The sequence below is a fragment of the Bison bison genome, unplaced genomic scaffold, assembly GCF_000754665.1.
Source record: "Bison bison bison isolate TAMUID 2011002044 unplaced genomic scaffold, Bison_UMD1.0 scf7180017864383, whole genome shotgun sequence".
Classification (NCBI taxonomy): Eukaryota; Metazoa; Chordata; class Mammalia; order Artiodactyla; family Bovidae; genus Bison; species Bison bison.
Window position 1 is genome coordinate 3,788,969 of NW_011494955.1, and position 25,310 is coordinate 3,814,278.

The window sequence follows — 25,310 nt, forward strand, 5'->3', positions numbered from 1 at the left end:
ATGTTTAGGTGTATTAGTTGACAGCCCCGACAGTTCCTAGGGAATGGCCAGCATTAACTTCTAGCCAGACTATTAATCATCTTCGACATCCAGCTCAGTTGAGTCTCTAAACTACTCCATTCCCAGCTGCCATCTCACTGTAACCACATGAGGTATTTCTAACTGGGCTCATTCATCCAATCAAACCATGAGAAATAAACTGTTGTTTTACACCATTATATTTTAGGTGGACATAGTGAAAGTCACTCAGTTGTGTCTGACTCTTTGTGACCCAACGGACTATACAGTCCATGGAATTCTCCAGGCCAGAATACTGGAGTGGGTAGCCTTTCCCTTCTCCAGGGAGGTCTTCCCAATCCAGGGATCAAACTCAGATTTCTTGCATTGCAGGTGGATTCTTTACCAGCCCCAAGGGAAGCCATAAGTGAAGCCCAAGAATACTGGAGTGGGTAGCCTATCCCTTCTCCAGCAGATCTTCCCGACCCAGGAATTGAACCAGGGTTTCCTGCACTGCAGGCGGATTGTTTACCAACTGAGCTATCAGGGAATACCAGGTATGTCTTCCCCATTTATAGCAGCTTCCCACTTAGGGTCAAGGTACAATTCAAACACTCATTTATAGAATGCAGATAATAATCCCTACTTTTACAAAGTGTTCTGAAGTTCGCTTTTTGATGTTGTGAGATCATCTTCAAAGCAGTTAAGCACTATACAAACGTGTTATCTTTTCAGTAAATAATAAAGTTAAAACTTCATGTGGGATCTAGTTCCCTGACCAGGGATCGAACCCACACGCCCTATAGCGGAAATGTGGAGTTTAATGGCTGGACCTCCAGGGGTCTCTCAAATTCTTTTATATTCAACAGTGGAGAGGTAATGCCTTGCTTCTCTTATAAATATTCCTAGTTCTCAGGTAGGGATGATGTGTTTGCCTCTAACCTGCTCTCAGGCATGAAACCTTCCAAGGCCATCTATAAATCTGGCCTCATGACAGTTCTGCCATCCCAGTTAACACTATTGTCTTCCAGTTCTGTATTCAAACCCTCTAGCACTCTCTCAATTCCCTCCAATTCCAACTATGTGCTCAGAACAAGCCTTGTTCCTATAACCGACTCTAATCTCAATTCAGTCATCCAAAGTTAACTCTAATCAGTCTATGCCTCTGGCTAGATGTTTCTCCAACAACTATTCTTCCTTACATAAAGTCTTGAGAAGTGTTACAGTATAGTGATTAAGAATAGAGACTCTGAGTTTGATTCTTTACTGGGTGTTTGAATTTAGCAAAGTTAGCCTATTTTGCTGTATTTTAATCCTCTGTAAAGTGCTCAATACCATACCTGGTATGTAATAAAGAGCTATGTGTTAACTGTTATTATTTTAATTATACCACGTGTCAGATTAACTGGGCCAACTAATTCAATCGTATTTACAAAGCAATTGTTCCAACTTCAAAAGGCATACATATCTTGTCTGACTTTCCAAAGTATTTTCATATTTCACAATTACTATTCAACAATATGGTAAGTTGAGGAATTAAATGTAAGACCTTAGTCTTTTAGTCTTCCTGACTAGTTCTGACTAAATAACTACGTAAAATTTTTTAGAACTTAATTTGCCCTTGTGCTATATATATATAGTAAGTCTTTTTAAAATCCAGCCACTCAGTAAGGTAAATTTAGTAGGGTTAGTATCCCAGTAATGTCAATGAACATCAAATGAGTATCTGATTCTTAGAACAATAACCTACAATAACCTACCTATTTCTTTCCATTTTTATCTGTCTCCTTAACAATGAAGCATTCCATATGTCTTAATGTACACAAGAACATCTGGAAATATTTTGATAATCTGAATATTCACTGAATGGAAAATATTCTAAGAGATAAATACTACTATTGGTAATTTTGCCTAAACCTCAACTACAGAAAAATCTAGATTAGGAAAATTGTTTCTCCATGGGCTAGAAGAGAAACCAGAATTAAAACAGAAAACACTGGTTTAGACTCACTTATCTCCATCTTAAGATATTAACTGGCAGTCTCTATACTCAATAAAATGGGACATACAGGAAATACTCAGGTGTCTTAGCTCTTCAACCAGTCTTTGCTGCTTTGGCAATATACATGCTTTTATTTGCTCAGTATTTTTTCTTATGATCACTACACATGTTTATTTTTTGTTAAAATATAAAGCCTTAAAATGAAGGTGCTCTCTCTCTAGCATATATGCACAGAAAGGAAAAACTTGGGTGTCCAATGGCCTCTAGAATCAGACCTGAAAAAGTTATTAATCAGACTATGGATTCAGGGAACTAGGGATAGAGTCACTAAAGAGGTTGAGACAGCAGATGAGGGTTGAAGCACTTTTAATCACAGAAGAGTAAACAATAATATAAACCGTTAACAGCTCACCCAGTAGCTGTTGTCCTCCAGCCCTCAGATCACCCACTCCTCCCACCCGCCACCCCCCACTTCCTGCGTACCATTGAATAAAGAGCAGGGTATCAGCAGCTGTCCCTGTCACTACCAGGTGGCAGGAAGGGGATCTAGCTAGGGGCCGCAGCAATCCTGGCCACCCATTTCATGGTTGTCTGTTTGCATACAACTTCATGGGAAATATTCCAGCTCCAAAGAAGAAACAGTGCAGAAACGTGGAGCTAAACTCAGCTGCTCCATTCAGATGGTCAGGGCTCAAGAGCCATGGGCAACCAGGGAGGGGACACTCTGGAAACAGCATAATTCAAGATGCAGCCAAATCTGGGACTGAGGAGGGTTCAGAGGAGACCAGGCAAGGCCTAATGGCCCTAGTCCAGAAATGTGCCCCAACCTAGGCAACAAGACTCACGCATATGCACAAATGCACATGCACAGGCGCGCACACACACACACACGCACGTGCACACACAGAGCAAATAACATTACTGAAAGAACCTGGAGGCTATTAAATACGAAATGGCAGAGTTTTTTTTAAAAGTGAAAATATTTGCTTCTTGATTCTCCTCAGTGCCCTGCACACCCCCTAGACCCAGGAATGTAGATGTGGGGAGGCCCAAGAGGAGTAGGTTGCCAGTGGCCCTGCAAGTCCGTCTATGCTGAAGTCCCCATACCAACCACCTTACTCTTCAGCCCAGTAGCTGCCTCCCATGTGACCATTCACCCGATTGGCACCATTGCTGGAGCTGCGGCCACAGGGACCTTTTGTGCTGGTGGTTATATCTTCTTCCTCTGAGCTGCTCTCCACATCACTGCGATCATCCTTAGACACCTGGGAGGGATGGGGCCAAAGGTAGGAAAGGTAAGGACAGAACTCTTCTAGAATCATAAGACAGAGCCCACAGAGCCCATGTTTGGGCACGGTTTCCAATCTGGCCTACTTTCTGGTGGCACCTGACTCAAAATACTATCGGGACCATAGAGACTTATGAGTACCTGCCTGCTTTCTGTGTTTCTCTCTCATCATCCCTAATTCTGTTCTCAATGAAGTAAGTAGCCGTCTTGGTAGAGGAGTTTACCTTCCAGGACCAGCCTAAAAGAGCTAAAAACATTCACATACCCTTTCTCTTCTACCTCAAAAACAGAAAAGGCCAGCACAACAATACAGGGCTGTCGTCATCACTTCCACTGCAGTTTTGGTGATCTAGAGTTTTGCTATATCCCCAAAGTTGATCCACAATTGGGTCTTTTTAGGTGTTCTACTCTTCCTGGGCCCAAATATTAACATCCAATGCACTTGTTTCTTCAATGTTTTCCTTTTTCTCCTAACATGATTACCTCTCTAGTATCCTGAAGATACACAACATGGTAAAAAGAAAAGCAGACTGGCAGTCAGCAAGACAAGAATCCCAGTCCCAATCATGCTATTCCCTATGAATCTTCACCTTTCAAACTCAGCTTTTTATTCTGTATTTTCAAATGAAGGATTTGGATTAAAGCAGTGTTTTCCGATCTAAACTATCCTGCATACCAAGCAAAGTATTTCAAATTTTCTACCATGGACCATAAAAGTAAAAAGGAAAGACACCCAGTGAGACCTATGTCAGGCTTTTGCCCTCCAGAACTGAAGGATAATAAACGTGTGCTTTTTTTTTTTCTAAGTAAATAACAGAAGGAGGTGATAAGGAAACAATACTACAATTGCTGTTACCAGAGGGTGGGGTACTTGCTTTGGGTTAGCTCTAAGATTCTATGGCTTATTATAGCTATTGACCTCTGAACCTCGTGAACTCTGATCACGAGTTGATTATCTGATCGTCAGGAAATTTCCACCAGAGGGCAGTGTGTCAGATTTGAGCTAAAGGGAAGCTCAAAAAGGAGGGATGCAGGCGGGATAGAAGGGAAAAACAGAAATGGAAAAAAAAAAAAGCAGACTCTACTCTTCCCTCAATTTAGGAAAAAGAATCTGGCAACTTGAGCTCCATTCAGCAATGCCCCATTCAGCAATGCCCCACAAGGTCAGGAGAGAAGGCATGCTCCATACAATGCAGGGAAACAGAAAGGACAGCAGGAAGGAAGAGAAACATTCAGATAGACATGCTTCACTGAACACTAGAAGCACAGATACACTTACATGCAAGAGATGAAACTGTCCAGCTCCCACCAGGCATAGAAAAAAGGAAGGAGGTGAGAAAAGAGTGGAGAGTACAGAGTCTGGGTCTAATCCTTCCTGGATAGGTCACCTGGTCAGGGAAGAAAAGCAAGGGAAAAGAGAGATGTCCAATAGCTACACCAAGATGCACAGGCACACTAAGCAAGTTCTGAAACCAATTAAAGCCATAAGGAACAGTGTCACAAGAGATCATATATTCCTGGGAAACATTCCATCCCTTTGTCCTAGAGTCTGTATCCACTACCAGAGCCCCTCCCCTTGGGACTGTATGTTACTGAAGGCTGAATCCCTCAGGCTAATCACAGTTTGACTGACTGCTTCAGAATTTGCAAAATTCAGTTATGAGTTTTATCACAGAATGACGCCTTTCTTTGTGCTTTTGGGCTCTTGAAGTAAAGTGGGTATTTGAAGCCCTAAAAACCTATCTCACTTAAGACCCTGCCTCATGCAACAGTAAGTGAGGCTGGTACTTAATTCCTTACATAAACTGTATCTTGAACACCACAGTGTGGCCATCTTGGGGTGGCTTGTGAATTACCATACCACTTCTAGGCAATCTAACATCTTGGCTTCTATACAGTTTATATCTTGGAACTCTGCGTATGATTTCCTTACATCTTGGAGCTCTGCATATGATTTCCTTTGAAAAAAGGCTTCCATGCTAAAAATAAAAATATGAAATCCATGATGTAGGTAGGTAAGGGGTAGGTTGAAATGGTCTCCAAAACCTAATCCTGTTTATTATCTAACAAAAGTCATTCCTATGGGACAGGAAGAAGGCAGATCCTGCCTCTGACATCTAAGTCATGTCTTAGATGGCTAAACATTCATACTTAAAGAAAAGATGAAAACCTTAGAGCTCTAGGCTTTTTGCTTGGTAATACCCCAAAGAAAGAAGCCATCTTTCACCCTTACCTTTCCTCGGATCAAGGCTTTAAAAGCAATTCGTGCAATTAGGTAGGACCAGATGACATGCAGAACCTGTAGGACCAGGAGAAGGCCATTGAAAAGCCACCAGGAGCGATAGGGCCCGATTATCTCCCAACTCTCAAAGAGGGTCGTGTTCAGGATCCTATAAGAGGAAGTTCAATGGTCAGATTCTAGAGTCAAAGCCAGACACATAAGGATGAAGTTGAATTTCCTGGAAAGCAGAACCTTGTGTTTTCACACCATACCTTCTATCAGTTGAAGTTCCAGGGATATTCATGCACAGTGAGAAGACAGTAAAGAAAGGGGCCCATGGAGTTTTCTATCTTTAGGAATAATGGAAGATATAGAATTCTTAGCAGCTGACAGAGTAAGTCAGATTACTAATCACTTCAAATAAGTCATATTACTAATCCAAATATGCAGAGTATCACCAATTTGGGACAACAGTTTTAACAATAACCCTAGGAATAATTCAGATTCTCATGCACATACAGGACAGCTGATGGCCAATTCCCTCAGACTAAGGAAAATCTCCAACCCACAGAGTCAATGACTTGTAATTTAGTCGTGAGTGTAGAAGTGAGAGTGGTGTGGGAGTGGGAGTGGTCAGGGTAGGAGACAGTATAGAGCAGGAAAATAAGCAAAAGCCTGAGAAGTCCACAATCAGTGCAAAAGAAGGCAGAGGAGTTACTTAGGCATAAAATGAGGACTATTCCTCAGAGATGAATCAGGAGAGCCATAGCTAAGTGAGTTGGATGCTCTCGGTCTACATCATACTGTATTAGAAATACTGTACAGGGGAAATGAGGTCCTTCAAGAATCCATAAAAGGTCAGGTTAGGTCAAGCAAAAAACAGAGCAATATTTAGGGTTAGGGAATCTTGATGTCTGTTCCCTAAACTGGTGACCAGTTTATTGTTACATATTTACCACAGCTCCACAGCCCTAACACTTACCAGAATGGATAGATTCCTAGGCGAGTCACCACAAAAACAGCACTGAAGATCACAAAAAGGGTGTCACAGAGACGCTGGTACTTGGCATAATTGGCTAGCTTGGCTGCCTGGAGAAAGAAAGATAAGAATTGAATTGGGGAGAAAGCCAGTTCTCAGATAGGAAGAAAAGTAAAGAGGACTAGTGAGGAAAGTGTCATTGAGGGGTCTTACCTCCAGCAAGAAGTCTGAGACATCATGTAGACACAAGACCAGCGTTCCCACTCGAACCATGTTGTTGATGTAGGAGAAGGTAATAAGCCCAATGGTGGCCAGGTGATGCAAAAACATGATCAGGAAGTCCTAGGAAGGAATGCAAATAGCAGACGCAGGTAAAGGCAAGGCCGCAGAACTGCTATGCAACTCAGTGCCCTGTACTGTTCTCAGAGGGCCTCATCCCACCCCTTCTGAGTTTCATTTTGTTTCAATTCTCCCCTAGGGAGCTGCCTAACATTTCACCCAAAACTATCTACATCAGTGACTGACCCATAATCTACACTCAATCTATAGCTCAAAACACAGAAAAGAGCAATTTTCTTTGGTAGCTGCAGAACATGTAGACTTCAGATGCTTAGCTGATACCTGGAGATAATTTCCCAGGTGGTAGTCAGGCATATAAGCCTTATACCTCTAGATTCCTTGAGTATCTAAGACTCTTCTGCATTGATGAAGGGAATTTCAACCAAAGGGACCTAAGAGAAAGGGGAGGTTTGTGGAGAGGAGAAGCTATTCCAAAACATTTCAGAGAAATGCTAAATAGTCCATCTTACTACAAGCACTTCCTGCTCTCAGATTTAAAGCTCTAATTTCCTCTTGGGTTCAAATAACAAGGTTAGACCCTGAGAAATCTCTAAATACCTGAGTTATTACATATATCTAATAAATACTTCTCAGCCCAGTGAAGGATAGAGGGTGGGAGGAGGCAGGTAAATTGCATCAGAGAAGCAAGGATATAAAGTCTATGCTCTCCATATGGATGGATACAATCACACGTTCTAGCTCTTGAGTTGGGGATGAGTTCACAAGTACACATTCTAGAACGTTTTAAAACCTACATACATATTATAAACCTTTTTATATATGTCATGCATTAAAATGAAATTTTAATAAGGAGACCTATGTCTTCATAGGAGGGTGTGTAACTGTCCTGAGTAACCAAAAGAGGGTGAGAGGCATTTAAATTATATATCATGCTTCTAGGTTACACAACAACTAATACGCCAGATTAATGTCAATCCATTCCCACAAGTGCTAACCCTGATTTTCCTTACCAAAGATAACCATGAGTTAGTGACAGATTAGGGTTAGAGCTGCTGGAATTGCATTATGTCAGGTGGATGCCAATAAAAGGTGAAGATTCTGCCCTTTCTGTATACTTACAAAAAACTTAAGTCATTTGCAACTTTGCCATTCTGTAGGCAAGTCAACTCACTTCTCTGAATCTGTTTCCTAAACAACAGCAAGAAAAGGGTAAACTAAAACATCTAAAACCCCTTCCAACCGACATTCTTTTAAGTAAGTGGGGTCACCAAGAACAGAGAACAGAGAGGGAACAAGGGTCACTAATGGCAAAAGTTTTTCTGGAATCGAAGCTTTTCCTGGATCAGGCCTTGCTATCTCTAAGTTTAGACTAGTTTCTTGAGCTTTATATGTGTAAGAACCTTGGAGAAAAACAAAGAAAAGGGTATGCTTCTTAGCTGGTTAACTGTTTTCATCCTGGGCTGCCCTGAATGACTCAAATATACTTCACTAGTCAGGGCTCACTTCTGAGAACATTACAAAGAGCTAAAAGTCACACTGAACCTACTTTCACCCTCTTTTGTGGTCCTAATCAGGACAGAGAATCCATCACAATGACAATAATGGTAGCTGCCGGAAAGGAGGGTGCCATAAATCAGGGTGTTAAGGGAGCCAACGTCCTTACCTTTCTTTTAATGTCTGTAAACTGAGAAAACATAAGAGACCAATAGAAAGCCAATTCCATGATATAATAGTAATAAAGTCCACTTGTGAGAGGCTGGAAGAGAAAAAGTAGTGAGGATACCACCTAGTCAAAGACTCATGCCATGTTCCCAGCTTTCTTTGTGTCAGCGAACTCATACCCCCGATTATTAAATACTCTTCCTCTCCATCATCTTCCAAGATGTGCAATAGCTAACAGACTTTGGACTGGTGTTGACACTTAAACTCTTCCCTTCCACATATACATCTTTGTGTGCTAAATCACTTCAGTCGTGTCCAACTCTTTGCAGCCCTATGGACTGTAGCCTGCCAGGCTCCTCTGTCCATGGGATTTTCTAGGCAAGGATACTGGAGTGGGTTGCCATGCCCTTCTCCAGGGGATCTTCCTGACCCAGGGATAGAACCCACATCTCATATCTCTTGCATTAGCAGGCAGGTTCTTTACCACTAGTGCCACCTGGGAAGCCCATACACATCTTTGGCTCATCTTTTAGAGATCAGATAGGCTTCCCTGGTAGCTCAGCTGGTAAAGAATCCGCCTGCAATGCAGGATACCCCAGTTCAATTCCTGGGTTGGGAAAATCTGCTGGAGAAGGGATAGGCTACTCACTCCAGTCTTCTTTGGGCTGGTAAAGAATCCACCTGCAATGTGGGAGATCTGGGTTTGATCCCTGGGTAAAGAGTTGGACAGGACTGAGTGACTTTCACGGTTAACAAGGACATGACTGAGCAACACACACACACACACACACACACACACACACACACAGAGCACAATCAAATCAGTGTGTCTAGAATTCTGGGCAATTTTCAGGGGATTAAATACATCGAGGCCTTTCCTTCTTCCACCCTGTTAGCAACTCCCTGACATTTTTCTACTTTAGACTAGAACCAAGATGCTCTTATGGGATTCAAAAGGGACACCTGAACCAGAAAGCACCTCATTAAGTGCCAGGAAGCTGCTTTTCTTTCCAGCCCAATTAAGGTGAATATCTGGAACAAACAGATCACAAGATTTCACTGCTGTGGGGACCCCAAAAATACATACTGTGAACATATGACTCAAAGAGACTCAGTCCCTAATCCCTCAAGAATCTCAAGGGAATGTTCTATCTGCCCTGGGACTGGCGATGCACTCTCCCCAACCCCAGCCTACACACGCACACACACACACAACGCCCCTGTCTTAAAGGCTCAGGTCTTACCTGATAAGGGTAACTGTGCCAGCACTGTCGGGTGTCCCAGAACCAAGGTGACTAAGAGAAAACAAATAATCCAAGTCAGTTTTCAGAATTCCCTCCTGGCCCATCTACCTCTTTCTCTATACTTTGGGCAAAGAGATGGGAAAGAAAATGGAAGCCCCCTAGACAGAATTTAGGGATCCTTAAAGGCTAAATAAACAATTATACTTTTTTGCTAGAACAAGAAAGTGCTATTAAGATGAGAGAAACTGTACACAAGAGCAAAGAGAGTGCTAGGATAGCTTTTGGAAACATCACAACCTGGAATATATAGGAAATTGGGAGGCAGGAAGACAGTGATTTCATTTAATAATCAAAGGAGATCTCTCTGTGCCAAAGATTCAAAAGTCAAAAGCAATCATCTCCAATGGAGTTTCAATTATGTCCTTTAAGAGGGTTGTCCATTTCATCTAAGTTGTTGAATTTATTACTATTAAACTGTTCATAATGTGGTCTTACTATTCTTTCAATGTCTACAGGACCTATAGTGATAGCCTCTTTTTCTCCCTGATACTGATAATTTGTTTTCTTGTTTTTTTCTAAAGGTTTATCAATTTTAATTAAAACTTTCAAAGAACCAACCTTTGTAATTTTCTCTATTATTTTCTAATACCTATTTCATCAATTTTTGCTCTTCTTTTTTTCCTTACTTTGGGTTTACTTTGCTCTTCTTTTTCTGGATCTTAAAGTGAAAACTTAATCATTGATTTTAAAGTTTTCTTCTTTTCTAATATAAACAAATTAAAGTTATAAATTTCCTCAAAAGTATTCTTTAGCTGCATACCACAAACTTTGGTATGTTGTATTTTCAGCATCATTCAATTAAAAGTATTTTCTAATTCCCTTGTGATTTCTTATTTGCTCTTTGGGTTATTCAGAAGAGTTGTTTAACTTACAAATATTTTCTAGACATCTTATTATTATTGATTTGATTCCTGTTTTAATTCCATTATGGTCAGAGAACATATTTTATAAGATTTCAAAATTTTAAAATTTGCTGAGACTAATTTTATGGCTTAGCATATGGTCTATCTTAATGGATCCTTTACATGGACTTGAAAATAATATATATCCTTCAGCTGCTGGTGTGGTGTCCTATAAATGTCAATTAGGCCAAACTGGTTGGACTGTTATTTAAACCTTCTACATGCTCAGTGATAATTTTTTGTCTAGTGATTTAATCAATCATTAAGAGCGTTAAAATCTCCAAATATGATTGTGTAATTGTCTATTCCCTTCCTTCAGTTCTGCTTCCTTATGTTTCACGTATTTTGAAACTTTAATTATGCATTTAGAGGAAAATACTGTGGTACAGTAGGAAAGAAAAAAAAAGACTCATGAATCAAAAAGCCTGAAATTCTTCTTTGACTCTGATAATCAATTGCAAAGCAGGAATAATACCTACTTCAATGAGTTACTGATGTCATTTCTTTAACTGTCTCCTCCTTGCAAGAACAGGACTTTTGTCAAATGCCTTGTAAACCATCATGTACTATGTCAATTTAATTAATACTATTATTATTAGCATTATTTAAGGAGAAACAGTGTCATGAGGTTACTGATGTCAGGCCCCAGACAGAAGACAATTTATTTAGCTTATAAACCTGGGCTCTAGGCATCACAAAGAAAAAACAAAAAAAAAAGAAAAAACAAAAGAGAGTAGAGGACAAAGCTCTAAAGGTATTTAACTCTTATCTCTAGGGATGCATGAATGATTAGACCCCAACAGAGAACCAGAGAAAGTTCAGACTCACCGACCAGAGAAATCTAATTCCGTAGCAGAATATACATAAATAAAAAGTGAATCTCCACCTAGATGGGTGAAGAGTAGAAATTAGACAAACAATTACTCAAAAGAAAGTCTTTGAGCTAAAGAATTCAAGGTTGCACATTTGGGGATAACACAGTTTACTGGTAAGAAACTGATGATATACAGTTACCTAAAAAGCCAAAGAGATACAAATTTTCCAGCCTCTGTTTAAAAATAGATTTCTACAAATATATACTGGTTTCAGTGAACTTTTCTTTTATATCAGACTCCCCGATGATAGTGCCTATTTTTGTTTTTTTTTGCATGACAATGAGATATAGTGCTTGGTGTCCAGAGGATAATCAGTAAAAAACCCAGTGAAATGAACTATAGCATGTCCAGAAAAGGGATGCTTCCTATTAAAATGTCAACCTATAGCAAGCTGGAACTATCTCTACCAAGGTATACAAGGGTGTGCATATCTACCTACGTAAGTGAAAGCAGAGAAATTCATTCCCAATTTCTTTGGGAAACGTGAACGAAATGCAACTACAGCTAGCTTAGAGACAAGCATGTCCAAGAAACTAAGGGTGACCAAGCTTTCAGTTCTCTTCTTTCCAGCCTATAACAGAGTTAGCCTTCTGCATCCATTGACTGTTATCCTAAGAGGAGAAGTGATTTCCAAAAAGAAAACCTTAGTCCAGTCATACCCCACCCTTCTCCTCACTCCCCACCTCCTTCCATACACCTACATGCTTTCACAAAATTTAGTGAGCGTTGGGGGCTTGTCCTGATTCCTCCGATGGCGAAACCAGCATTGGATTTTTCGGACATCCCAGTCTAGTTGCTTTGACAGGCCCTCCAGCCTTTTCTCATCAGGATACTGTAGACGTATGACCAGAGTCAGAACATTGCTTTTTCTTCAAATCTACTCATTAAAGCCCTTTGACAAGCTGAGTGGCAGAGGGGTAATAACTACAGTGACTTAAGTAATGTTTTTCTTTCCAGGTTTCACCCCCAAAGTCATTTTTATGTAAGAAGTACTATTTTACACATCAAGAACCTTTACCATTCCCCTATACACATAGCTATTTGGTTTTCTCCCTCTAGCCCAAGTGAGTAAAAAAAAAAATATTAAAAACCCAACCTGGAAGGGAGGTTTAAGAGGGAAGGGACATATGTATACCTATGGCTGATTCATGTTGATATTTGGCAGAAACCAACACAATTCTGTAAAGTATTTATCCTTCAATTAAAAAAAAAAACACAAAAATCCAACCTGCAAAGGCTATCAGTACCATCTCTATCTTGATTATGCAACTAGGTAATGACAAGAGCTGAAGCAGGGAAAAACAAAATCAAAATATGATGTGTGTCTTGGGGAGTAGGGGTGGTGGTGACTGCTAGGCCTAAATCTCCAATGTATGTAATTTTGAATTATTTAAGGTATCCTAGCCCAAAGGTATTTCCTTGAGTGGATAAAGTTCTCCTAATAGCTCTATGGACTATCCAAATGTGAAAGATCATCCCGTCCTATCCTTAGCCTTGGAAATACTTGCTCTCTATCCTCCCATGCCCTGTGGGGGATGAACCCTAACAAAAATCTTCCTTTTTTTTTTTTTGCCCACTTACCTTAGTAATAGACATGAACACCTTTTCAAGGATAGCATTAGGTTGTGCCTGATAAGGACCACTGTCCTGGATGCCAACATGGAGTGCACAGGGTTTGGCAATAAACCTGTAATGGAGAAAACCCAAAAGCCAATTCTAAAAATTGTTTGCTAAGCATTAAGCAAAAATTCTGATTAGGGGACTGATAAGAGGGAAAGGGGGAAACACTTGGCAAGGAGCCAGAACTTTTTGATTTAATCCTGAATTCTGCCATTGATTCACTTGAGAAGTGACCTGTTTAAGAAATATTAGAACATAAGCTCTCTCTCCATTTTTCCCTGGTTCCCTTTATCACATTTTGAGCTTTAGAGTAAGAAAGACCTAGATCAAATCATTAGTCTACCATTTACTGCCTGTATGAACCTGGGCAACTTATTTAATCTTGCTAAACCTCTAGACATGGAACAACAGACCGGTTCCAAATAGGAAAAGGACTACGTCAAGGCTGTATATTGTCACGCTGCTTATTTAACTTATATGCAGAGTACATCAAGCTGGGCTGGAGGAAGCACAAGCTGGAATCAAGACTGCTGGGAGAAATATCAGTAACCTCAGATATGCAGATGACACCACCCTTATGGCAGAAAGTGAAGAAGAACTAAAGAGCCTCTTGATGAAAGTGAAAGAGGAGAGTGAAAAAGTTGGCTTAAAGCTCAACATTCAGAAAACTAGGATCATGGCATCCGGTCCCATCACTTCATGGGAAATAGATGGGGAAACAGTGGAAACAGTGGCTGACTTTATTTTTTTGGGCTCCAAAATCACTGCAGATGGTGACTGCAGTCATGAAATTAAAAGACGCTTACTCCTTGGAAGGAAAGTTATGACCAACCTAGACAGCATATTAAAAAGCAGAGACATTACTTTGTCAACAAAGGTCCATCTAGTCAAGGCTATGGTTTTTCCAGTGGTCATGTATGGGTGTGACAGTTGGATTATAAAGAAAGCTGAGGATAGAAGAATTGATGCTTTTGACCTGTGGTGTTGGAGAAGACTCTTGAGAGTCCCTTGGACTGCAAGGAGATCCAACCAGTCCATCCTAAAGGAGATCAGTCCTGGGTGTTCATTGGAAGGACAAATGTTGAAGCTGAAACTCCAATACTTTGGCCACCTGATGTGAAAAGCTGACTCACTGGAAAAGACCCTGATCCTGGGAAAGACTGAGGGCAGGAGGAGAAGGGGACGACAGAGGATGAGATGGTTGGATGAGATCACTGACTCAATGGACCTGGGTTTGGGTGGACTCCGGGAGCTGGTGATGGACAGGGAGGCCTGGCATGCTGCGGTTCGACTGAACTGAACTGAACCCTCAGTTTTTTTTCATTTGTAAGATGAAAATAATATCAACATTCTTGCTACTGAACATAAGGCCAACAGATAAATAGCATTACTGGCTTTTCCTAGCAGCTTTTTAGTGCAGAATTTCAAACCCCATCTCATACCAGCAAAATTAGGATCTGCACTAACAAGATTCCCAGGGGATTCATTCATATTCCCATTAGAAGCGGGTCTACTTTACTTGAATCTTGCAGGTACAATGATATAACATATATGAAGACCCTGACACAAGGAAGTGCTTAATAAATGATAGTTCTCCTTATATCAAACCATTAAGATCTTAATTGGAGGGAAAAGTAGAATTGAGGCTGACCTCTTCCTAAACAAATATCCTTGGTCATGGTCACCTTCCTGCCTAATCAAAAGACTATGGAAATAATTAGAACTTTAGAAGCTCTGAAGAAAAAAAATCCAGAAACTACAGAGAGTGGTAAGAAAGAAATTACTTATTAGTACTTAGTTCTAGTCCCAGATCTACCAATAAGACACATAAACTTGGTCAAATCACTTGATTATTGAGTTTTGGTTCTGTCATCTAAAGGAGATGACAAAGATTTTTCCTAAGATCCATGATGATATCATTGATTATAATTAATTTATAACTTTTAGATTTGAAAATTGAGGAATGATTCTCCTTGGCTCTTTAAGAAAGATCTCCCTCTTTTCCACAACCAAAGATTTCTATGAGCCTCAGCTCTAACAAAAGCTTTATGTAATCACTTTCAGAATAAGTCAAAACCAGTTCTAGCTCTCTTAGCATCTTAGGGAGTTGTATGATGAAAACACTAACTGGGAGGTGTAAGATGGAGGGCTCTTGACCTATTTTATTTAACTGCATTCAAATCCAGAATTTATCTCTAAGCGAGGGACTGAAAATAAGAAGCTCTGTTTATTATCTTTCTCTGTGAAAACTTCTTTTACCTTTATCACCAAAGTTCCTAAGACATGGGGAAACACTGATTCAGAGCACAAAGTAATCCACATCTGTAACCCATTCTTCTCTTTTACACAAGTAGTATAAAACTTTTATTCAACTACCAATACTAATAGAAACATTAGTTTATATTTCCTGGTATATAATTCTGTGTATAAATATTTTAAACTCCTACCCATGTTTAAATTCCTTGAGACGACAGAGAATACTGCTTTTGTATTTATCAAGGTTCTATGCTCAATAATTGCATACTGAGTGACAGGTGTAGCAAATTCCACCCTTGCTGTTGGAGCTCAGTTTGGACCCGGCATTGATCAGTACCCAAAAGGGTAATTACTTCAGGCAGCCATACTTGAGACTTCCCTGGCAGTCCAGTGCTTAGAACGTCACGTTTCCACTGCAAGAAGTGGAATTCCTCGGGTGGGTTCAATCCCTGGTTGGGGAACTAAGATCCCACAAGCTGCATGGTGTGGCCAAAAAAAAGGTAGCCATTCTTTGTTGTTGAGTTGGTGCTATATCATATCTGAGATAAAAGCACTGAATCATCTCTCTGAATGAAGAAGTAGACCTGAGAACAAAAAAACCGTCTTTCCAATTCCTATTCTTATTCCCTGAAGCAGGCCTCTTCCTTCAGTCAGGAGATTAAAGGCCCTGGGGCTAGGCAGATTTTACCAGCTAATAGACTTCATGAAAGTTACCTACAGAATGAGGATGATAATATCTGCTCCACAGGGTTATTTTAAAGATGAAATGACACAGTTACAGTAGAGCTCAGTCATATCTGATTCTTTGCGGCCCCATAGACTGCAGCACACCAGGATTCCCTGTCCATCACCAATTCCCAGAGCTTGCTCATACTCCTGTCCATCGAATTGGTGATGCTATCCAACCATCTCCCTCTGTCGTCCCCTTCTCCCACCTTCAATCTTTCCCAGGATCAGGGTCTTTTCCAATGAGTCGTCCCATTAGGTGGCCAAAGTATTGGAGCTTCAGCTTCAGCACCAGTCTTTTCAATGAATATTCAGGACTGATCTCCTTTAGGATTTATCTTGCAGTCCAAGGGACTCTCAAGAGTCTTTTCCAACACCACAGTTCAAAAGCATCAATTTTCAGTGTTCAGCTTTATGGTCCAACTCTCACACCCATACATGACTACTGGAAAAACCATAGATTTGACTATACGGACCATCATGTATGCCTACCCAGTACCTGACACTTTGTAAACATTCATTAAAGGCAGCTATTATTATTTTTACTAAAAACAGTTTGGTCTGGGTACTCCCTGATGGTATCTCGAACAAAGTGAAAAGAGCAGGAAATCCTCTTTCACACAACAGGGACAGGTTTGTACCCTGATCACTTAGGCGAAGCCAAGATACCTGCTTTATTATCTAGACCTTGAAGCAGACTTAATATCCTAGAGCTGTCATAAGCTCACATCCTGTCCTCATTAGTTCAGAGTTCAATGAAAGACGCAGAGCTACTGGCATCAAGTCAGTGACAGCTAGACAGACTTTGAGAAAATCTACTTATTTGACAAAATATTTATTGGGCACTGATATTGTGCCAAAGCATGAAGCATAAAACCCACAATAAGGAATTATTATAGAAAAATAACTTTTCCTGTGTTAAAAAAAATTAAAAACAGGGGACTTCCCTGGTGGTTAAAACTCCACACTTTCACTGCAGAGGGTACAGGTTTGACCTCTGGTTGGGGAACTAAGATCCCACATGCTGCATGGCACAGCCAAAAACAAACAAACAAACAAAAAAACATTTCAAATCAGAAATTTGAACAAAACAAATACTAGTCATGCATTCATTCCGCATCACTTACCTGGCATTTAGAATAACAGAAAATAGGTATCTAGGTTGGTCTAATTCCAAAGAACCTAGAATTAGCATTCATCATTTCTGCTAGATCAGCACTTCTCAAAGTGTGCCTAGACACTTGCGACATTTTTCAGGAGCTCTGCTCTGCAAGGTCAAAATTATTCTCATAATAATTCTATAGTTTCATAACAGTTTATTTCTCTCTCATTCTCTTATAAGTGTACAGTGAAAATTTCCACAGCTTACATGACACATAGCAAGAGACTGAAGGCAGAATTGATGAGAATACAGCTGCTAGATGCCAAAGAGACTCAAAAATGTAAAATAATACTATTTGCACTTTTTTGTTGTTGTTTTGGGAAAGTGCTGAATAAGTTTTCATAAAGCATTAGTTAACATTACCAATACTATATATTGTTATTTATAAGCAAATGAGTAAATACTTAAAAATTTTTTTAAATTTCTAAAATGGTACATATTGATAGTTATTATCCATATAAATAAAAACTCTAGGGTTCTTGATCATTTTTAATAGTGTAAAGGAGTACTGATATACTAGTTGAAAACTACTGTCCTGGATAACATAGAGAACTCAAACTTATCTTGTGATTTTTTTTTGTTCAGTCCAAGATCAATCTGTTGCCCAAGTTTTAAATAATTTGAAGACTAGACTGCCCTTTGCCTGAAGATCTGAGTAAGTAGGCATTTAGTGGTCTACAGTGGCAAACTCCTCCTTTCCACCTGCCACACCAGGAACATGAGTCTAGTGATCCAAATCCTGATTGTAATATATCTATTCTGCTCCATAGAGATCATTTCATTCTGCCCCTTTCTTGCCCTCCAGATACATGGTAGCAGCTGACCTAAGCCTGGGTTAATTTAAGATGAAATTACTCACGACTTTGCTCTTACATACTAAAGACAAGAGCTAGACCAACAATTCTTTTTGACCCACTGCAACATCATTGACGAATATGAACTATATACAAATATATTTGAAAGTCTAGATTGAGTTTCTCAACTAATGTATCATGGCAGGTAACACAGATGGACTATACTTTTTTCTTTTTTAAGGCTCATTTACTTTTAAAAATATTTATTTATTTTATTTATAGCTGTGCTGGGTCTTTGCTGCTGCTTGGGCTTTTCTCTAGTTGTGGTGAGTGGGGGCTACTCTTTGTTGCAGTGCTCAGGCTTCTCACTGTGGTGGCTTCTCTTGTTGCAGAGCACAGATTCTAGAGTGCACGGGCTTCAGTAGTTGCAGCAGTGGGCTCAAGAGTTGTGGTTTCTGGGCTCTAGACCACAGGCTGAATACTTGTGCTACATGGGCTCAGCTGCTCCTCGGCATGTGGGGTCGTCCCAGATTAGAGATCCAACCTGTGTCTCCCGCACTGGCAGGCGGATTCTTTACCAGTGAGCCACCAGGAAAGCCCCTAGATGGGCTATGCTTATGTCAAGATGTTGCTCTCAGCTCTCAGGGTGGTCCATGGGTGGATGGTAGCCAGAAACCCTGTCTGTAGCCTTTGGTCTCGTGTACCCATTGTGCATGCACATATTATTTTCTGTGTGTGCAGCAACATGATTGAGTTGGGAAGCACTGGCTTAGATCAATTCTGGAAAAATACAAAAATGTCAAAACTGATATATAAAAAAGAAAAATAACCACCAAAGAAACTGAAATAGACAACAAGACGAAGACAGGAAAAATACAATAAAAAGAGAAAGGTCTTATACAGACTGATGAAGATGGCATATCATTAAATGAAGAGTACTGAGTAAATATTTTGAACCTGAATGCTGCCCCCATCCATCTTACACACACACAGAGAGATGAAAACTGAGATATTTAAAGGTAAATGTATAGACCCATAGAAAACATTCAGAAAACAAAGATCATGGCATCCGGTCCCATCACTTCATGGGAAATAGATGGGGAAACAGTGGAAACAGTGTCAGACTTTATTTTTGGGGGCTCCAAAATCACTGCAGATGGTGACTGCAGCCATGAAATTAAAAGACGCTTATTCCTTGGAAGGAAAGTCATGTCCAATATAGATAGCATATTCAAAAGCAGAGACGTTACTTTGCCAACAAAGGTCCGTCTAGTCAAGGCTATGGTTTTTCCTGTGGTCATGTATGGATGTGAGAGTTGGACTGTGAAGAAGGCTGAGTGCCGAAGAATTGATGCTTTTGAACTGTGGTGTTGGAGAAGACTCTTGAGAGTCCCTTGGACGGCAAGGAGATCCAACCAGTCCATTCTAAAGGAGATCAGCCCTGGGATTTCTTTGGAAGGACTGATGCTAAAGCTGAAACTCCAGTACTTTGGCCACCTCATGCGAAGAGTTGACTCACTGGAAAAGACTCTGATGCTGGGAGGGATTGGGGGCAGGAGGAGAAGGGGACGACAGAGGATGAGATGGCTGGATGGCATCACTGACTCAATGGACATGAGTCTGAGTGAACTCCGGGAGTTGGTGATGGACAGGGAGGCCTGGTGTGCTGCAATTCATGGGGTCACAAAGAGTTGGACACGACTGAGCAACTGAACTGAACTGAACTGAACTGATAGAAAACAAATTCAGAAAGTCCTTCCCCTTTACAACTGAATGCTTTTTCCTTCCTTCCATCTTTCCTTCCTCTCTTTCTGGCCACGCCACTTGGTTTGTGGGATTCTCTGATCAGGGACTGAACCCACACTCTCAGCTGTGAAAATACAGCAGAGTTCTAACCGCTGGACTGCCAGGGAATTCCCTACAATTGAATTCTTAATAAACCAATCACATAAAAAATTTGAGCAGCTTCTGTAGAGTTGAAAGGGAAGGAGAAAGTAAAAAAGATACTCAGGCAGAGGGAATAGCATGTGCTAAAGAAGAGATAAGAAAGGGCTTAGAAAACTATGCAGTGTGCAGATTGGGAGTGGGGGTGGTGACAGATAGGAGAAAAACTATACAAGCAGTTAGGGGCCAGATCACAGGTGCCTTACATGTTATGTGAAGCTTGAACAGTTGATGGAGAGTCACTGAAAAGATTTTAGGCTATTGTAAAAAATCCATGCTAGATGTAATGAAGCACTGAACTAAGGCTACAGAAATCGAAAGGCAAGGTTGGATTCAACCCAAGAGATGGCAAGAAAGTGAAACTGATAGAACTTGGTGACTGGGTAGATATAAGGATCAAAAGAAAAATGAAAAATCAAGGGTGCCTTCTATGTTTCCAGATTGGGAAACTAAGTTGATTATGATGCCTCAACCAAGTAGAGAATAAGATAAGAAAAGCAAATTTAGGAGTGAAAGATGAGTTGTCTGTATACTGAATTTGAAGTACTTGTGGAACACTGAAATGCAACAGTCTGGTAAGGCAAATAAACCTGGAAAAGGGGGCTTAAGATAACATATACACAAAGATATGAGAAAGAAGAGAGAGAATGAGAATACAGGTGGTAGCTAAAATTATGAGGGTGGATTGACTGCATAAGAAAGGAATATAAACTAAAAAGAGAACGAAGGTAAGAATACTAGGAAACACAACATAAAAGGTGAATTTAGGTGGTGGGAAGGTCAGAGGGGGAGTCGTGTCAAATGAGGCAGAGATCAAGTAAGACAAGAATTTCAGTATCCACTGGATTTGGCAATTTGGAGACCAGTGATAACCTTCACCAAATAAATTCCAGTGAAATGGAGACTCTAAAGGACAGGAGTGAGTTAGAGCAGTAAAAATATAAAGAAGAGAAAAAAAGAAGTGGAAATAGCTAGGGCTCTCTCACAAATCTTGACTAAGAAGAGAAAGGAATATCTTCACTTAGTGCAACAGAACCACTTTATCTAAAACTAATATCCCTGTGCTTTAGATCCATTCTCTTCCTGATCAGAAATTTCATTCTATTTAGTCCTCTTTTTTTCCTATTATTTTCAGCTTTGTTCTCTACTTGTTTCTTCTCAGACCTTGAATATGCTCAAGTTTTCCCAACCTAAAACAGCTCTTCCTGTCCCTCACAGCCTTTGGCTCTCACCATCTCACAAAGAAAGTTCTTGAAAAAGTTCTCTCCTCATGACTTCTCTTCTAACTCCTACTCATTCCTGAACCCTCCTATGTCTCTCATCTGGCTTCAGTCCATATTACTCCACTGAAGCTGCTCTTGCCAAAGTCGTTAATGATCTTACTGTGAAATCAAACAGATACTTTTCAGGCCCATATCTTACCTGACGACTCAGTGCCATTTGACGTTATTGAGCATGCTCTCCCCCTTGAAATGCTCTTTTCTCTTAGCTTCCTTTCTGTCACACTTTTCCCAGTAGAACTAGATTTTTTAGTATGCACTGCTAGTTTGGACAATGTGCTATGCACTTTGGAGAAGTTATTTACTTTTCTGGTTGTTTCAGTTTTTTCATCTGTAAATGAGGAATAACAACACTATCTACCTACTTCATAAAGTTACTATGAAGATTTAATGTTCAGTACTTAGAATGGTGGCTGGGACAAAGTGAGTACTTAGTAAATGCTAACTACTGATATTTTCAGGGGCTTCCCAGTTGGCTATGTCGTAAAGAATCCATCTACCTGCCAATGCAGGCAAATCGCCTCACCTTGCTGGCTCCTCACCGCCTGCATCTGGGCGGCTACCCCTCTTCCCAGGAGGTGATGTCCACATGTATGCACTGATATGATCAAATACTATATGGCTATCATACCTCATCTTCTTTTGGGTTTCTTCTTCCTTTTCGTTGTTTTTCAGTTGCTAAAGGTAGCTCGTGCTCAGCTGTGTCCAACTCTTTGTGACCATAGGCTGTAGCCCTCTAGGCTGCTCTGTCCATGGGATTTTTTCCAGGCAGGAATACTGGAATGTGTTGCCATTTCCTCTTCCAGAGATCTTCCCAACCCAGGGATCGAACTCACATCTCCTGCTTGGCACGTGAATTCTTTACTGCTGAGCCACAAGGGAAGCCCTTAGTTGCTAAGTCCTGTCCAATTCTTCTACGACCCCGTGGACTATAGCCGGCCAGGCTCCTCTGTCTACAGGATTTCCCAAGCAAGAATACTGGAGTGGGTTGCCACTTCCTCCTCCAGGAAATCTTCCTGACCCGGGGATTGAAGCTGCATCTCCTGCTTGGCAGACAGATACTTTATCACACTGAGCCACTTGAGAAGCCTGCCTTTTCCAAAAACAGTTTCCTCAGGGTTCCATGCAGATTCTTACTTTATTCTATACACTCATCCTGGGTGATCTGAGTCAATTATGGCAGACAGTCTGTATGGTTCACAGAGCACCCCTGAGATACACTCTGGGGGCCCATAAAATCAAAACTGTTTTCCTAATACTATTAAGACATTATTCGCCTTTGTTATGGTGTTGACATTTGCAACGATCATGCAAAAAGAGCAATGGTGGATACACTTACAGAACCTGAACATAAATCAAAGCAGTGGCAGCCAACTGTAGGAGTAATTACTATATTCTTTCTTGCTATAGCCTCTTGGTTAACAACGATGCCAGTTTCACTAAAGCATGCCCTTGATGAAGCAATACAAATGATTAATTTTATTAAATGCCTACTCTTGGGACTTCCCTGGTGGTTCAGTGGCTAAGACTCCATGTTCCCAAAACATGGGGCCCAGGTTCAATCCCTGGTCAGGGAACTAGATCCCACATGCTGCATGGGATTTTTTTGCATGCCACAAGAAGATCAAAGACTCCACATACCACAACTAAAACTCAGAGCAGCCAAATAAATAAACAAAATTTTTTTTTTTTTTAAGCCAATCCTTGGGTACATTTTAAAAAAAGTAGTCTGCGATAAGATGGGAAGTACACAGAAAGCACTTTTACTGCATACCGAGGGATATGGCTGTCTCAACGAAATGCACGTGTTTGACAGAATTGTATGTTCAACTAAATCACTTTTTTCAAAGAACACCATTTTTACCCACAAGAATGACTGACAGAAAAACTAAGGTTATTCAGGACCTGCGTACTTAAGATACATTTTCTTAAAAGTGAATGAAAAGAGCCTGTTACTTAAACAGAAACATTCTTTCCATTGGTAAAATTCAAGCTTTTAAGTGACAGTTTGAATTTTAGAGAATTCATATCTGCCTTTGAGCTCGACAACATCCCAATACATACTTCAAGGCTTTTCTAATGAGACTGTTACAATGAGATTAACTATATGATTTTTATTAGTACCATATTATGAAATGTACATTTAAAAGATTTGTATAACTTAGGGAACCAGTATTTTTTCACGTGACCAATACATGACATCCATACAAAGTGTATGACAGACTGGTGGATTTTAACCTGAATGAAAAGCTCAGTGATATGGTTTCAGATTCCACAATGCAACCAACCTTTCTTGTGTTTTGGCATAACAGCAAAGATGAAATACTTTCCCTTTCCAATAATATCTGTGTAAAGTCAGCTTTTACTTATATACTTCAACCAAACCAACATATTACAAGGAATTGAATGTAGAAGCCAGAGAGGAAAATCCAGCTATCTTCTACTAAGCTAGACATCAAAGAGATCTGCAAAAATATAAAACCAATGTTCTTCTCACTGAATTTTTTTTGTCTGGAAAATTATCTTTCAAAAATATGTTATTTATGTTAATGTAATAGGCTTATCTTTGTTATTTTTAATGAAATAATAAGTATATCTCTTAAATTTCTCAATTTTGATTTCAAATATGAAAACATTGATAGGTATATGTAACCCACATTTAGAAAACCTTTTTGGGATCCTCAAACAGTTTTTAAGAGTAAAAAAAAAAAAAATGCTGAGAACAAAAGATTTACAAATTTCTAAATTATACTATTTATTCATTTACATGCAGTTGACTCCTAGCCATATATTATTTTGTATATTCCCTAAACATATGCATCCATATCAGTGTATTTTTCTGAGTAAATTCTTAAGAGGACAGGATTTGCTATGCAAGCACATATATGTGCTTGCTGTGTACGAGGTACTGCACTTCTCAGGGATGCCTATACCACCAAATCCAAAATTTCTTGCATGGTCCATGCACAAGTAATCTTTGCAGGTTTTTTAAGGACTTTTTTTTTTTTTAATTGGCCAATTTGCTCTTAAAACAAAGCAGAAACAAACTACAAAAAAGAAAACCTTTATGACATATACTATCCTAAGCTACCACAAGGCATATACTGGATTATACCAGACTATTCTTCACTCCCATTGCCATCAGTTAGCTTCACTTAGATCTATAAGAATTAAGATGATTAATAACTGTGCAATTGGATGAACCTACTTGGTACTGTCATGAGAAAAGAAGGATCAACATTCTACTTATACCTTAACCTTATTATGAAGGAAATAAGTCTCGAGATTAAGAATTACTTAGAGTATATATTAAAATGTTTCACTAACACAAACTAATTTAAGACTAAGTTGTAGTTTTATTATAGAGTAGCTAATGAATATTTTATAGAGCAGCAGTTCTCAAAATATTGCTGGAGAACTGCTGTGTGTCAGTGAGTGTGTTCTTGCTCAGCTATGTCCAACTCTGCGACCCCATGGACTGTAGCCCACAAGGCTACTCTGTCCATGGGATTTTCCTGGCAAGAATACTGGAATGGATTGTCATTTCCTTCTCGAGGGGATCTTCCCGAACCAGGGATCAAACCCATGTCTCCTACTATACCACTTCGTCATCTGGAGAACAGCTGCAGTTCCCTAAGACTCTCACTGTTTCATAACTCTTCCTTTTCCAACTACGTACATACGTTTTATTTCATTAAACATATTCACCTTTTTTAAGTGGATGAACGCTGGGCTGGAAGAAGCGCAAGCTGGAATCAACATTGCCGGGAGAAATATCAAAACCTCAGATATGCAGATGACACCACCCTTGTGGCAGAAAGTGAAGAGGAACTAAAAAGCCTCTTGGTGAAAGTGAAAGAGGAGAGTGAAAAAGTTGGTTTAAAGCTCAACATTCAGAAAACAAAGATCATGGCATCTGGTCCCATCACTTCATGGGAAATAGATGGGGAAACAGTGGAAATAGTGTCAGACTTTATTTTTTTGGGCTCCAAAATCAC

The 25,310-nt window shown here is 40.0% G+C and overlaps 1 protein-coding gene across 1 annotated transcript in view; it reads right to left on the reverse strand.

Annotated features, from left to right (window-relative positions):
- Positions 1–2,348: 2,348 nt before the first annotated feature.
- Positions 2,349–25,310, reverse strand: part of CERS5 (ceramide synthase 5) — a 29,706-nt gene continuing 6,744 nt past the window's right edge. Inside the window, exons 2-10 of the mRNA XM_010857804.1 lie at positions 13,112–13,217; positions 12,232–12,362; positions 11,484–11,541; positions 9,694–9,744; positions 8,451–8,543; positions 6,701–6,829; positions 6,491–6,597; positions 5,521–5,677; positions 2,349–3,264 (exon numbers count right to left, since the gene is read on the reverse strand). Of these exons, the coding sequence (XP_010856106.1) occupies positions 3,115–3,264; positions 5,521–5,677; positions 6,491–6,597; positions 6,701–6,829; positions 8,451–8,543; positions 9,694–9,744; positions 11,484–11,541; positions 12,232–12,362; positions 13,112–13,217 (982 nt within the window). The 3' untranslated portion in view covers positions 2,349–3,114. The remainder of the gene's footprint in view (positions 3,265–5,520; positions 5,678–6,490; positions 6,598–6,700; positions 6,830–8,450; positions 8,544–9,693; positions 9,745–11,483; positions 11,542–12,231; positions 12,363–13,111; positions 13,218–25,310) is intronic.